Raw genomic sequence first — 13,281 nt, 5'->3', positions numbered from 1 at the left:
ACAAGCCCTGTGACTCTGGTCTTTACACACTGTAAATTACAGTTTTCTACTTTGTGTTTTTCACTGGGTTTTGGTGACTTGGACCACAGCTGTTCAGGGTTTGCTCTTTTCCCCTCAGATCTGAGGCATGGGGAAAAAGCAACTTCAAGCCACAGCTTGGTTATTTTGGGCAGGCTTTTGGTGTTTTCAACAGCTTTGTAGAATCAAGTACCTAAATTTGATAGAATCAAGTACTTCTGACTCAGATTTTTAAATACAGAGCTACAGTTCTCATTAGAATATATTGATTGACTGCTATTGATTTTATTTTAGGATTAGATTTGCAGGAGAGAAGGTATTTTTCTGCTTTGATCTGCCTGTGTGATAATCAGAGATGCATGTCAGAGATGGGTTTACTGATACTTCAGTAGGAACTGGAATATCTCTCTTAGTTCACCATTAACCGGCACTGTGTTACCCTGCTGCTGTCCAAGAGCTGCATTTGCCTCTTCACGGCCCAGCCCCAGTGGTTCACCTCAGGAGTTGCTCTTTTTAATTTGTTAGGATGTGCCCATGGATGCTCTCACCACTGTGAAGCCATACAGCAATGAAATCCATGCACAGGCTCAGTTGTGGCTCAAGAGGGACCCCAAAGCATCATATGAAGCTTGGAAGAAGTGCCTCCCTGCCAGAGGTAAGCCATGTGCCTGTGACCTGCTGCAGTTCTGTGCAGGAACACATGTGTTCCCAGATTTAATAAGGAGTGTGCTTCTTTGGAGCTGCGTTTGCTTCTGTCCTGTGTCATCAGATACCATCTTCACATTTAGAGTTGTAGCACTGAGTTTTCCAGGCTGTGTGCCTCAAAACCCTAAGCAGAAAACACTCTTTGCCCAAAGAGAATCAGGGGCTGTAAAAAATGAAACTTGTTGCTTATTTAAATTGATACCAGCCAGCTGGAAAGCTGATGGAATTCCTTGAGAGAGGCTCTGGAATTTGTATGTGGCTTGGAATTGAGCATAGCTCCACACAGGAGTGAAAATGGCAGCAGAAGGAGATGGGAAGCACTCAGCTTCCCAGCTGGAGTTTGGCAAGTTCCAGTGAGAAGACAAAAATACTCTGGTGGTTTGCAGTTCATGACTGCTGACAGTTCTCTTGGGCTCTGCTCAACATTGCAGGTGCAGATGCCAACGGGAAAACTCCCAGCAAAGCTGAGCTTCACCAGCTCTACTTGTCAGAAAAATACATCTGGAAGTGGAAGCAGTTCATGAGTCACCGCGGGAAGAGAACTTGTCCTCTGGATCTCAAGCTGGGACACAACAATTGGCTGCGACAGGTAAAGGTGGGGAGGGCCCTGGGGCAGAGATCAGTCACACACTGTGGCTGGTTTGCTGCAGATCCTGTGCCAGGGGTGTTTGGGGAGGCTGGGACTCACTGCCTCCCTCACAAGTCAGGTTTGCAGCCGTGTTCCCTTAGAAATGCTGCATCAGATGTTTATCTGGGAGTCTGTGGGTTCTTAAACTCCAAACCTTTGATTGCCGTGGTGCTCCTGCCTGCCTAATGAACAGCACTTCTGGGGGTCCTGGACGAAAGCTTTGCTTCCTGTGTGTGTGGACTAGCAGGTCATCCACACCGTGCACTCTTTAAACACTTTGGTGCTGAGCAGAGCAGGAATTGTTACAGAACCAAGAGTTGGGAGAACGAGAAAAACGCTGCCACGGGCTCACCCAGCAGCCCCAATGTTGTTCTTTCTTGTGAGCTGTCACAAGTTCATCTGTGCCCATCGATCTGACCTGGCTTTTCCTGCCCCTGCCCCAGGTGCTGTTCACTCCTGCCACCCAGGCTGCCAGGCAGGCTGCCTGCACCATCGTGGAGGCCCTGGCCACCATCCCTAGCAGGAAGCAGCAGGTCCTTGATCTCCTGACCAGGTATTCCTGTGCTGCCACACCTGGCAGCTCCATGGGTATTTGTCTTCAATGCCCATCAGAATCTCTCCCTTCTTGCAGCTTTTCTCACACCTCTCCCTTGTATACCTGCAGTTCAGGGATCTTTTTGAGCTGGAGTTTTTTAACTTAATTAGGTGGGAGGGTATAGATTTAGGGAGACTTGGGGTTTGCTGGCTGGCAATGAGCTCTTGCAGTCTGTACATTTTCCAGAAGTAAGGATCAGCTGTTCAGCTGTGTGGCCAACATTTCCCGTGCCTCTTCAATGGAAGAATGATAGGGTGAACTCTCTTCCAACTGCTGTGACATATAACTTATCCCAGCTCATGCTAATTGCACAGTCAACTCCTTTCTGGGACAAATACTAATTTAGTGAGCAAGTAATGAATATTAGTGATGCTGTTAGTAAAGACAGCAGGGAGGATGGATTTCTGGAGGCTTTTTCTTCATTTCACAGTATCCTCTAGCAGGAATGCCTTTTGTTGTCGTGAAGGGATTGTCAGGTTGTGTTTCTCTTTCACAGCTACCTGGATGAGCTGAGCATTGCTGGTGAATGTGCTGCTGAGTACCTGGCCCTGTATCAGAAACTCATCAAACCTGCCCACTGGAAGGTCTACCTGGCAGCCAGAGGGGTTCTGCCCTACATTGGCAGCCTCATCACTAAGGTATGGATTTGTGTGCAGGAAATGACCTGTTAGCTTGGCTTTTTTTTTTTTTTCCCTTTGAAATTCCATCCCTTTGTTCATTGCCCTGTTGCTGACCCTGCCATGGCTTAATTCACACTTCAGTGCTGTTACCTCTGAACAGAGGGAGCCACTGGGGTTTTAGCTCCAGAGCTGAATTCCTCAGCACTTTAATTAACTGCTCTGGGATTGTAAATATTGCTGCATTGCCTTGGCACCAGGTCGGAGCTGGAAGCTGCTGTGCAGCTCCCAGGCTGGACTCTGAGAGCCCTTAGGGACAGGGAAGGATCAGGTGTGCTGCCATTGCTGGAGAAATGGGAATTACAGCCTTTGGAGAAGCAGCACGCTGATTTTGCAGTGTTCAGAGTGGTGTGAGTTTCTGTGGGGATCCCTGCTGCACTCCAGAGGTGACACTCTCCATACCAATGGTGGCTGGGAGTCCTCTTGGAGGGCCACTAGAGCCAAGCAGTGGTAGCAGGAAGGTGCAGGGAGAAGATGAGGGGAGTATTTGTGGCAGTTTTCCTCTCCTTTCCCCTTTCCCTCCCTGCTGTTGCAATCATGTTTTCGCTGTCTCAGTGGCTGTGCTGAGTTTTTTTGCACCCTGTGTTAGACACTCCAATCGTTACTGGCATTGCAGGGTCTTGGCCTAACAGGCTGTTAATTATTTTCAGGAAATAGCTCGTTTGCTCGCCTTGGAGGAAGCAACACTCAGCACGGATTTGCAGCAGGGATATGCCCTGAAGAGTCTCACAGGTATTCAGTGGGCCTGCAGCAGGGTTAGAGCTGAGATGATCGTTGTTCTCTAACAGCCTGTGGCAGGATTTCAGAGAGATCTCATTCAGTTGTGTTGTCATTGTCAGCAATGGATTTTTGCCATCGATTCGGCATTTAATCTCTAAATGGATTTTTCCATAAATTTTTGTGGTCAGTGAGAGTTTTTAGCTGAACTGTGGTAACACACTAGGCAAGCTTCATCATTTTACTTTATTACATAGTACAATCTCTGGCACCACTGTAAACACTGCTTTATTCCTACCTGTTGTTCCTACCTCCCTATTCTATAGGAGCTTTTTTTCATCTTCTAGGGTGTATACCCTTTTGCAAAATTTAGTTGGAAATGGAAATACCTCAGTAACTAAGTCATTGTTTTTTGTATCCTCTTTCACATTCTTCAGCCATTAGTGGGTGAATCCATAAAGCCTGGCTTCTTGCAAGAAGCAGCATGTTGATCAGTGTGTCATGGGAAAGAATCCTTGTGTTTGCTGATTCTTTACTTTATTGTAGGAGTGACCAGTTTGGTGATGTCACTGATAAGTCATTTCACATCATCAGAGGTATTAGAAGTATTACAAGAGGAGCAATCTGCTTTTGGAACAGCTTGCAACAGAAAAACACCAAAGAGTGCAGAATGTTGTATCAAGCATGCAGGAAACTCCTTAGGCCCTTTCCTCGTTCCCAAACTATTTTTCATATGTTGCAATTTACAAACCAGGCCAAGGCTTTTGCCTCCAACCCCTCAGTTCACAGAATTGAGCTTTAAACCACAGACCAATGGGAACTGGAAGCCATTTTATGATACTGTGCCCTATTTGCTGCTATGACATTTAGAAATCAAATTCTGTCCCACCTCCTGAATTTCTGTGGCTTTCTAGGTCTTCTGTCTTCCTTTGTGGAGGTGGAATCCATCAAAAGGCACTTTAAGAGCCGGCTGGTGGGCACGGTGCTCAATGGGTACCTGTGCCTGAGGAAGCTGGTGGTGCAGAGGACAAAGCTGATTGATGAGACCCAGGACATGCTGCTGGAAATGCTGGAGGACATGACAACAGGTAAAACCACCTCTGTTCTGTAAATGCAGTCTCAGGATCAACCAAGATGGGAAAGCAGAACAGCCACACAAAGAACTTTACTAAATGACTGCTGCAGCAGGGGGGCATTATGGCATCCAGTACTGGCACAGAACAGTTGAATAGCATTCCTAGTCACCTCTTATTTTCCAGGAATCTCAGCCTCCTCATTTTTATGGGGCTGTTTTACTGCAGCTCAGCCATGCAGAAGCTTTCCTAGTAACCCTACCAATAAATACCTTCCATCTTTCACAGAGTAGATTCGCAAAAGAAGAGAACACCCAAGTGTGGGGCTGACTGCAATAGGATTTACTGCATGTGCTGAGTTAAAGTGGAATCTATAAGATTGACTCCAGTGTCCATTTTAAAGCTTCCTTTTCTTGGCAGGCACAGAGTCAGAGACCAAGGCGTTCATGGCTGTGTGCATAGAGACTGCCAAGCGTTACAGCCTCGATGACTACAGGACCCCGGTGTTCATCTTCGAGAGGCTCTGCAGCATCATCTACCCTGTGAGTGGGGCAGGGTCACACTGCCTCAACACAGTCCTGCAGTGCTTTGGGAAGGGCCTTAAAGATTGTCCAGTCCCACCCTCTGCCGTGGCAGAGACACATTCCATGATCCCAGCCTTGGACTTGCAGGGATCCAGGGGCAGCCACAGCTTCTCTGGACACCCTGTGCCAGGGCCTCACCACTCTCACAAGGAAGAATTTCTTCCCAGTATGTGACCTAAATTTCCCCTCTTTCAGTTTGAACCAATTCCCCCTTGTCCTGTCACTCCAGTTCATGATGAACAGTCCCTCTCTGGCTTTCCTGTATCCCCTTCAGACCCTGGAAGGTTCTCTGAGGTCTCCTCACAACCTTCTCCTCTCCAGCTGAACATTCCCAACTCTCCCAGTCTCTCTCCATAGGGCAGAGTCCCCTGAGCAGCTCCATGGCCTCCTCTGCACTCGCTCCAGCAGTTTCATGTCCTTTTTTTGTTGAGGGTCACCAGAACTGTGTGCAGTGCTCCCGGTGGGGTCTCATGATAGAGGAGGAGAATTGCCATCAACCACCTCTAGCAACCCTAGATCTGGTTCCTTTTTCCTAGGAACAGCAGTGTCTGCAGTCATGATTCACCATTAGCCAGTGCAGACCTGTATCCCAGTGTATCCCATTTGGGGAGGTCACTGTTCAAGTTCCCTGAGGAATTTGGTTACTGAATGATCCTGGCCATCCTCCGAGTGTGGCATGCAGAGCAGATGCACCAGTGGGGAAAGGACTGAAGGTTTAGGAACATTCTCCCATAAAAACACATGGGAGTGTGGTTAGGGAACAACTTATTCACTCTGTCTCTGTTGCTGCTCTTCAGGAGGAGAATGAAGTCACTGAGTTCTTTGTCACTCTGGAGAAGGATCCCCAGCAGGAAGACTTCCTGCAGGGCAGGATGCCAGGGAATCCCTACAGCAGTAACGAGCCTGGCATTGGGCCTCTCATGAGGGACATCAAGAACAAGATCTGCCAGGACTGTGACCTGGTGGCTCTGCTGGAGGACGACAGCGGGATGGAGGTGAGAATTTCTTGAGGTGGGGATTTCTGTACAGACCTGTGGGATGCTGGTTTTGGGCAGCTGGTGGTTGCTGGGGTGGTGATGTAACAACCTCAGCTTGTTCTTGACTTGTTCTTCCCTCCTTTTCAGCTTTTGGTGAACAACAAGATCATCAGTCTGGATCTGCCTGTGGCTGAGGTCTACAAGAAGGTGTGGTGTCCCACAAATGAGGTGTGTTACCTTTGTACAAGTTAACAGCACAGAGCACCCATCCTTCACATCAACAAAACAAAGGGGGGAAAAGCAAAATCGCACAAGTCAGGATTTATTTCCTGGCATATAATTTATTGGGTGTAACTGCTCAGCACCTTTTGGTGCACTGTTAGGCTAGATTGTGCACGGCCCTGCAACGTGAGTGATTGCAGAGCACTGCCCCAGGTGAGCTGTGTCCTGTGTCACATGTGACTGTCTCTGAGGAACAGCCTTGCCTGTGTTCCCTTGGGGAGATCTGATCGTTGCCACTGCCTTTCAGATCACATTTCACACTCCATCTGCACACAGGGACACCAGATTGCTCCATCAGTCTGTGCTTCGGGGATGAATCCAAGTTTTTTATTCACAGAGCATCCAGTGGTTCTCCATATTTGCACTTCTGCTGTCATATTTTTAATCAGGATCTCAAGCACTTGGCAGATTCATCCTTTTTTTGCTCTTCATAGTATGTGTTGTGTGTTTCTCACATGAAGAAACGGACCCAGCCATCTTAAGGGTCCAGTCCACTGTGTCATACTAAGCTTGTTCTAGAGGTGGATGTGGTCCAGAACAACTCTTCCCTTCTTTCCTTTTAGCCACTAAAATAAACTCCACTGAGACTATTATGCTCAAGCTTGCCCACTACAAATATGTTTTTAGAGGCACTTGAGATCATAAAACAAGACTCAGTATTGCTCAGTATTTCTTTGCCGTTCCTCATTTCCTCCTGGCCTCAAATCACCTTTGAAACATGTTTCCTGAAACCATTTGTGGGAAGAGTTCAAACAAAGTGCCAGTTAGCAGTGAATGATGATAAAACGGGTCTCCTTAAACTTTATTTCAGTAACAAAGCCTTCAATACTGCAAAATCAAGCCCAAACCTTGTGACAGTGATCATTTTTTAGCAAGGTACCAACTTGGAAAGGGAGGCGAGGTGCTGGTGTTAATCTGTGAGTTCTGATTTGAATTCATGAGTGGAAATGATCCCCGCGCTGCCCCTGGGAGCAGCAAGGAGCTGTTCCCATGGGATGCTGGGCTGGAGCCGGCGTGCAGCTCTCCCGGGAAGCAGCTCTGCTGCTGAAAGGCAGAGTTTGCTCAGCATTCCTGTGGATGAACAGCTTTCATCTGTCTTCTTTTGTGAGCACCTCCTGGAGCCGCAGCTCTGTTCCCTGGGAGCGACAGGCGCACAAGAAACGCAGCCTCAGGCCCCTTTTTGTTTCCCTTGTCTCTCAGTGGCTTTTTTTGTTCATCTGCCGTTTTACCAGGGCCCCTGTGGTGTTAATTGCTGGTCGCCAGCATGGCCTTTGAGCAGATCTTCCCCCCGGGGCTTTCCCTGTGCTTATGTATTTGCTGTGACATTAAGCACTGCTTATTCCACATTAGGCTTAGCACGATCCCTGACAGGTTTTCTCTTGCAAGGTCTCCTGCTCCCAAATCTGGGATTTTTCTTTTCTGCTTTTTATTCAGACCTATGGATTAAAAATGGAAAGTTTCATGATAAGCTGTCAGTATTTCCAGCTGGAAATGCATCTGGAAAACTGTCCCTTTCTCAGGGTGAAAGCACAGCTTTTTGGCTGTATCCTTATGGTGATGTACTGCCTTACTGAAAGCTCATTAAATTGCCTTTTACTCCTCTTCCATTTGCCATCACTGCAGATTTTATCTGTTTGAAAGCTTTCATCCAATTAGCCTGTCCTGCTTCATTTCCTGGGCTGTGCCTGTTCCCTTTATTTCCCAGGTATGCTGTGCCATACCCTCAGAGGAGAGGTTGCCATGGAAAGCAGGTGTTCCTCTGCAGACGAACCCATTTTCCTTGACTGCATCTTTCACTGGTGCTAAAGGAAACCTGGAGGAGATGGAAGGAGGAAGAGACTGTTTATTACCAGTCTGTCAGTTAATTGGCAATGCCAAGAAAAGCTGGGCAGACCAAGGGATGAGTTACTGATGTTTTTGCAGGTGGCTCTATTGTTTTTAATTCATCTCAGGAAGGGGAGAATGGGGGAGTGAAAAACTTCCCTGTGTTACCATCCTCAGGTGAAACAGCACAAGGGAGACTGGGGCTGGAGTGTCTGTAAACACTGAAATCAGAACCAGGCTTGTGTACAAGTGCCCGGAGATAGAATGAATAAAAAGCTCTGCTCTTGCAGGGGGAGCCCATGAGGATCATTTACCGCATGCGGGGGTTACTGGGAGATGCAACGGAGGAATTCATCGAGTCCCTCGACTCCACCACTGGTAATGCATTTGTCTGCTGAAAGCTGGGATTAGATTTGAAATCTGAGGTTTGCTGCAGAGCAATGACATTATTATCCTCACAGCAGTGAGCTTAAAGTTGATTGACGTTGCTTTTGCTGCGTTTACCTGCTTCACCTTGAGTGAAGGAGGATTTTAACAGAGCTTTAAAGCTGGGCTTCAAATGTGAGCACTTGCTTGGCACAGGGGCCATTCTGCCCAGCCCTTCTTCATATTCCTGATCTTAATTCTTTTCGACTTCAATACAACAACTTAATTCTTTTCGACTTCAATACAGACTTGAATTGCTGGTATGTGTGTGCTGCTCTGCTCTCCTTTTCTGCTCCCACTGCACAAGCGTGTCCCACTGTGGCTGCTCCTGTCCTCACCCCTCGTGTCTGTCCTGCAGATGAGGAGGAGGATGAGGAGGAGGTGTACAAGATGGCAGGGGTGATGGCCCCGTGTGGAGGCCTGGAGTGCATGCTCAACAGACTGACTGGCATCAAGGACTTCAAACAGGGCCGGCACCTCTTAACTGTGAGTCTCCTTTGGCTGTGGGGTCAGGAGTTACAGGGTGGAAAACTCCACAGACATCCCTGAGGTTTAAACAATCTCCCTTGAGCTGGAGCAATTCTTTCACTGTCCCGTTCCTCTTGGTTAACAATTCCTCACAAAACTTGAAATGTGTAGGACCTGAGGAGTTGGTAAGACTAAATCCTGTCTTGCTGGAGGGATTGTTTTCTGCCTTGGCCTTGCCTGAAAGCCAAATCTGTGCGTAGATTTATATAGAGTAAAAATCTGGGGTGTGATGTAGCCCAGAAGTCTGGAGATCAGGTGCGTTATTGTATTAAACTATTACTTTAGTTTCAGCAAAATCCCCCCTCATTGTAAAGGTACCACAGAGAATCCCTTTGCTGTATTTTGTAGGTGTTGTTAAAACTCTTCAGTTACTGTGTGAAGGTGAAAATAAACAGGCAGCAGCTGGTCAAGCCTGAGATGAACACTTTGAATGTCATGCTGGGGACTCTCAACTTGGTAAGGACAACCTGGACTTCCAGAAGTGTTTTTTCCATGGATTCCAATGAATTTAAGCTACTTTTGACTGGCTGCTGCCTTGTGATAACTGTGGGAGATGGGAAATGTTGCTGATGGGAAATGCCACTACAAATTATCCTTTAAACATTATTTATCTGTTGTGGGTGGGAGTGTTGGGGGCAGTTAAACCAGCTGGTGTTCCAGTGCCTCTTCCCACCTTAAAGCAGTTCCTGCTGCTGTTCCCCTGAGCACTCCTATCTCTTGCAGGCTCTGGTGGCTGAGCAGGAGAGCAAGGACAGTGGGGGAGCAGCGGTGGCAGAGCAGGTGCTCAGCATCATGGAGATGATTCTGGATGAGTCCAATGCTGAACCTCTGAGCGAGGACAAGGTGAGTGCCTGCAGCTTCTTTCCCTGGGATTCAGGGTGTGCACACCCCTGCTCACAGGGATGCTGAGCTCCAGGAGCTGGAGAGAGTGCTGATGGAATCTGACCCTCGTTACATTTCTGGCAGGTCTTAGCAGGCCTTGGGGAAGGGCTTGAGGAGGGCCCTGAACCAAAAGCACTGCGAAGCTGCGTCAGGATGAGTCTTGCATGGTTGGGTGAGGGTTGTTAGGCACTGCTTGGATCCTTTCCTTCCTGCTTGGGGCCATAGGCCAGGGAGAAACAAGAAAAGACACAGCTTGGCCTTGTTTTTTGGAGTGTTTTTGTATGTGTTGAAAACATGATTGATTTTCCAGCTAATTGAGAATAAAACTGTATCTCAGCTAGACTGAGAACAAGAGCTTCTCACTCATCTTTTGAAGCTGTGGGTGGACAGGAATCTGATGTGCTTTGGGTTGGAATTATTAGACTTTTGGCTGGAAAATGCTTTAACAGTAGATGGTATGAGCCAGGTGTCAGCTCGAGGAGTTGGTACAGCCATTCCATGAGATCTTTGGGAACCTTTGAGGCTGGGTTATATTTTTATCACCAGCTACCCCTTCACTACTGGAGTACTCCACTGGCTCCCAGAGCGAGAATTTTCTTGTAGATTGATTCCTGAATGTAAATCCTGCTGCTCTTCCTTCACAGGGCAACCTCCTCCTCACTGGGGACAAGGACCAGCTGGTGATGCTGCTGGACCAGATCAACAGCACCTTTGTACGCTCCAACCTGAGTGTGCTGCAGGGGCTGCTGCGCATCATCCCCTACCTGTCCTTCGGGGAGATGGAGAAGATGCAGATCCTGGTGGAGCGCTTCAAGCCCTACTGTAACTTTGATAAGTACGTTGGCACAGTTCAGCTAAAAGCACCTGCAGTGGGTTGTACTGGCATGTTTCTGCCTTTATTTCCTCATTGATGCTGCTCCAGTGTAACGCCAGGCTTCAACTTCATTTCCTCTTTCACTTCTAAGCTATTTTTGAAAGAAATATATAAGATCTAGCTCGAGATTTAGGTTTTCAGAGTGTATTTTGAGGTGACAAGGGCCCAAGAGGCTTTTCTGAGTCTCTGAGCTGGGGCAGGTACATCATTCAGTGATAATGTCAATGAGAATTACAGGCAGAGTTACCATTTCTTCTCATTGTTCAGGTATGATGAGGAGCACAGTGGAGATGATAAAGTTTTCCTGGATTGCTTCTGTAAAATAGCAGCAGGAATAAAGAACAACAGCAATGGCCATCAGCTGAAAGACCTCATCCTGCAGAAGGGGATTACACAGAATGCCCTGGATTACATGAAAAAGCACATTCCCAGTGCAAAGAAGTAAGAGTCACTATTTCATGTCTGTGGTTAATGTGTGTGACTGCCCTGGACATCTTCCTTATCCCATCACCACAATCTCCCAAGAAATCCATGAACAGGTGCTCATTCTGGAGCATTCAGAGCTGTGGTGCAGAGGTGTGATGAGGCAGTGCACGTATAGGGATAGCTAAAAAGCCTGAAATCCTCCCATTTGATAACCATCCAAGATGATTCCTTGGATATCTCAGTTCTTGTGTTTCCTGTCTGTTCCCTCCTGTTGCACAGCAACAGAGTTTTTGCTGTTGGTGGCCAACTCATGAACACAAATCCCCAGGTTCAGAGTTGGCACCGTGGCTCTGCACAGCATGGAAGTGGGAGTGTGACTGTCCCTTCATTAGTGAGGGACATGGGGGAAGGAGTGTTCCCTGCAGCCTGGAGCCATGCTGCTGGCTGGGACATTCCCCTCAGCTGCTGGCTTTTGTTTTCCATGCAGTTTGGATGCAGACATATGGAAGAGGTTCTTATCTCGACCTGCTCTTCCTTTTATCCTGCGCCTGCTTCGAGGCCTTGCGACGCAGCACCCTGCAACACAGGTGAGGCCAGGGGGGTGTGCCTGCATTGTCCCTCTGCTCTGGGGCTGGAGCTGAGGATTCATTCCTCTAAGAGTTGGTTCTACACTGATTTCCGTTGGGTGTTGTTTTGTCATCCTCACCATAATTGGAACAGTTTTGCTCACAGCTTTTCGGTGTTGGTTCTAGTCTGAAGGGTATTCTCTTTGGGGGATAAAACAGAGAGAAAATCCAGTTCTCCTGAGCTTACCTGTTATAAGAATGTGAAAGCCTGTTGGGAATCTCGAAGTAGGCATAGGTGTGGAAGCTGTTCAGGTATTCCGTCAGGAAATTCTGCCCTTGCAGAACATCCTTTGAGTTTTGTGTGCCATGTGACAGGATTGGGAGCATGACTTTGTGTGTATCTTGATGCCTTGAGCCTCTGCTGGGCAGCTTCAGACATCATCTGGAAAAGTCAGAGATCCTGACTTATTATTTCCTCCTGCTGTGTGGTGTGAAATTGACACACCAATGTGAAGAGAAGGTAATCATTGATAAACTCAGGACATGATTGTTGGTGTTTGAAGGCATCAGTAAAATGTCTTATCACTAAATAAATGTTTTATCCAACATCCCCATCTGAGCTTCTGGCAATGACCAGTGGAGAGGCAAATTGCCCCAGTCTTAGAAACAGCTTTTAGGGCCCAGAAGCATTAAAAAAGGAAGGAGCACTTGTTGCAGCTCAGTGCTCTGCTCAGTTGTCCCTGTGGGATTAGAGGGGACAGTCACTGTACCCAAGTCCCCTTTTCCTGAGCAATGCTGTGTTCCATCCCCACCAGGTGCTAATAGGAACAGACTCCATCACCAACCTGCACAAACTGGAGCAGGTGTCGAGTGATGAGGGGATTGGGACGTTGGCAGAGAACCTCCTGGAGGCACTGAGGGAGCACCCCGAGGTGAACAAGAAGATTGACGCCGCGCGGAAGGAGACGCGCGCTGAGAAGAAGAGGATGGCCATGGCCATGAGGCAGAAGGCCCTGGGCACCCTGGGCATGACGGTAATGGCTGGGTGCTCTGCTCCTTCAGGGGCTTTTCTTCCTGCCTTGGTCAAACTGCCTCAGCAGGAGGTCTGTAAAATGATTTATTGGTGGATGTTGCAGAGCTCCAGCCCTCAGTTTGACTGGTGCTGCCTGGAGGGAGCACAGCTACTGGGAAATTGGATGGGCATTCCAGTGCCAGTGGTGGGCATGGTGTGCTTTGTCATTCTTTTTAACCTGCTTGAGCTTTTCTCTCTTCCAGACAAATGAGAAGGGCCAAGTGGTGACCAAGACTGCGCTGCTTAAACAGATGGAAGAGCTGATAGAGGAACCAGGACTGACCTGCTGCATCTGCAGGGAGGGATACAAGTTCCAGGTAACGGGAGCTAAAAGTTCCAGGTAATGGGAGCTAAAATTTTGGGTAGTGGGAGCTAAAAGTTCTGGGTAATGGGAGCTAAAAGTTCCAGGTAATGATGATGGTAGATT

The 13,281-nt window shown here is 47.8% G+C and overlaps 1 protein-coding gene across 1 annotated transcript in view; it reads left to right on the top strand.

Moving 5' to 3' along the window:
• The window catches only part of UBR4 (ubiquitin protein ligase E3 component n-recognin 4), an 80,058-nt gene that overhangs the window by 57,115 nt on the left and 9,662 nt on the right, over window positions 1–13,281 (top strand). The window contains exons 83-100 of the mRNA XM_062507489.1: window positions 544–673; window positions 1,155–1,312; window positions 1,795–1,904; window positions 2,443–2,584; window positions 3,274–3,355; window positions 4,255–4,428; window positions 4,834–4,955; window positions 5,795–5,992; window positions 6,122–6,202; window positions 8,371–8,458; window positions 8,865–8,992; window positions 9,383–9,490; window positions 9,758–9,877; window positions 10,561–10,751; window positions 11,058–11,231; window positions 11,704–11,803; window positions 12,598–12,816; window positions 13,058–13,171. Of these exons, the coding sequence (XP_062363473.1) occupies window positions 544–673; window positions 1,155–1,312; window positions 1,795–1,904; window positions 2,443–2,584; window positions 3,274–3,355; window positions 4,255–4,428; window positions 4,834–4,955; window positions 5,795–5,992; window positions 6,122–6,202; window positions 8,371–8,458; window positions 8,865–8,992; window positions 9,383–9,490; window positions 9,758–9,877; window positions 10,561–10,751; window positions 11,058–11,231; window positions 11,704–11,803; window positions 12,598–12,816; window positions 13,058–13,171 (2,439 nt within the window). The remainder of the gene's footprint in view (window positions 1–543; window positions 674–1,154; window positions 1,313–1,794; window positions 1,905–2,442; window positions 2,585–3,273; window positions 3,356–4,254; window positions 4,429–4,833; window positions 4,956–5,794; window positions 5,993–6,121; window positions 6,203–8,370; window positions 8,459–8,864; window positions 8,993–9,382; window positions 9,491–9,757; window positions 9,878–10,560; window positions 10,752–11,057; window positions 11,232–11,703; window positions 11,804–12,597; window positions 12,817–13,057; window positions 13,172–13,281) is intronic.

This window comes from Cinclus cinclus, chromosome 23 (assembly GCF_963662255.1).
Source record: "Cinclus cinclus chromosome 23, bCinCin1.1, whole genome shotgun sequence".
NCBI classification, from domain to species: Eukaryota; Metazoa; Chordata; class Aves; order Passeriformes; family Cinclidae; genus Cinclus; species Cinclus cinclus.
Note: the sequence above shows the minus strand (reverse complement) of the source record. Positions and strands in the feature narration are given on the sequence as shown.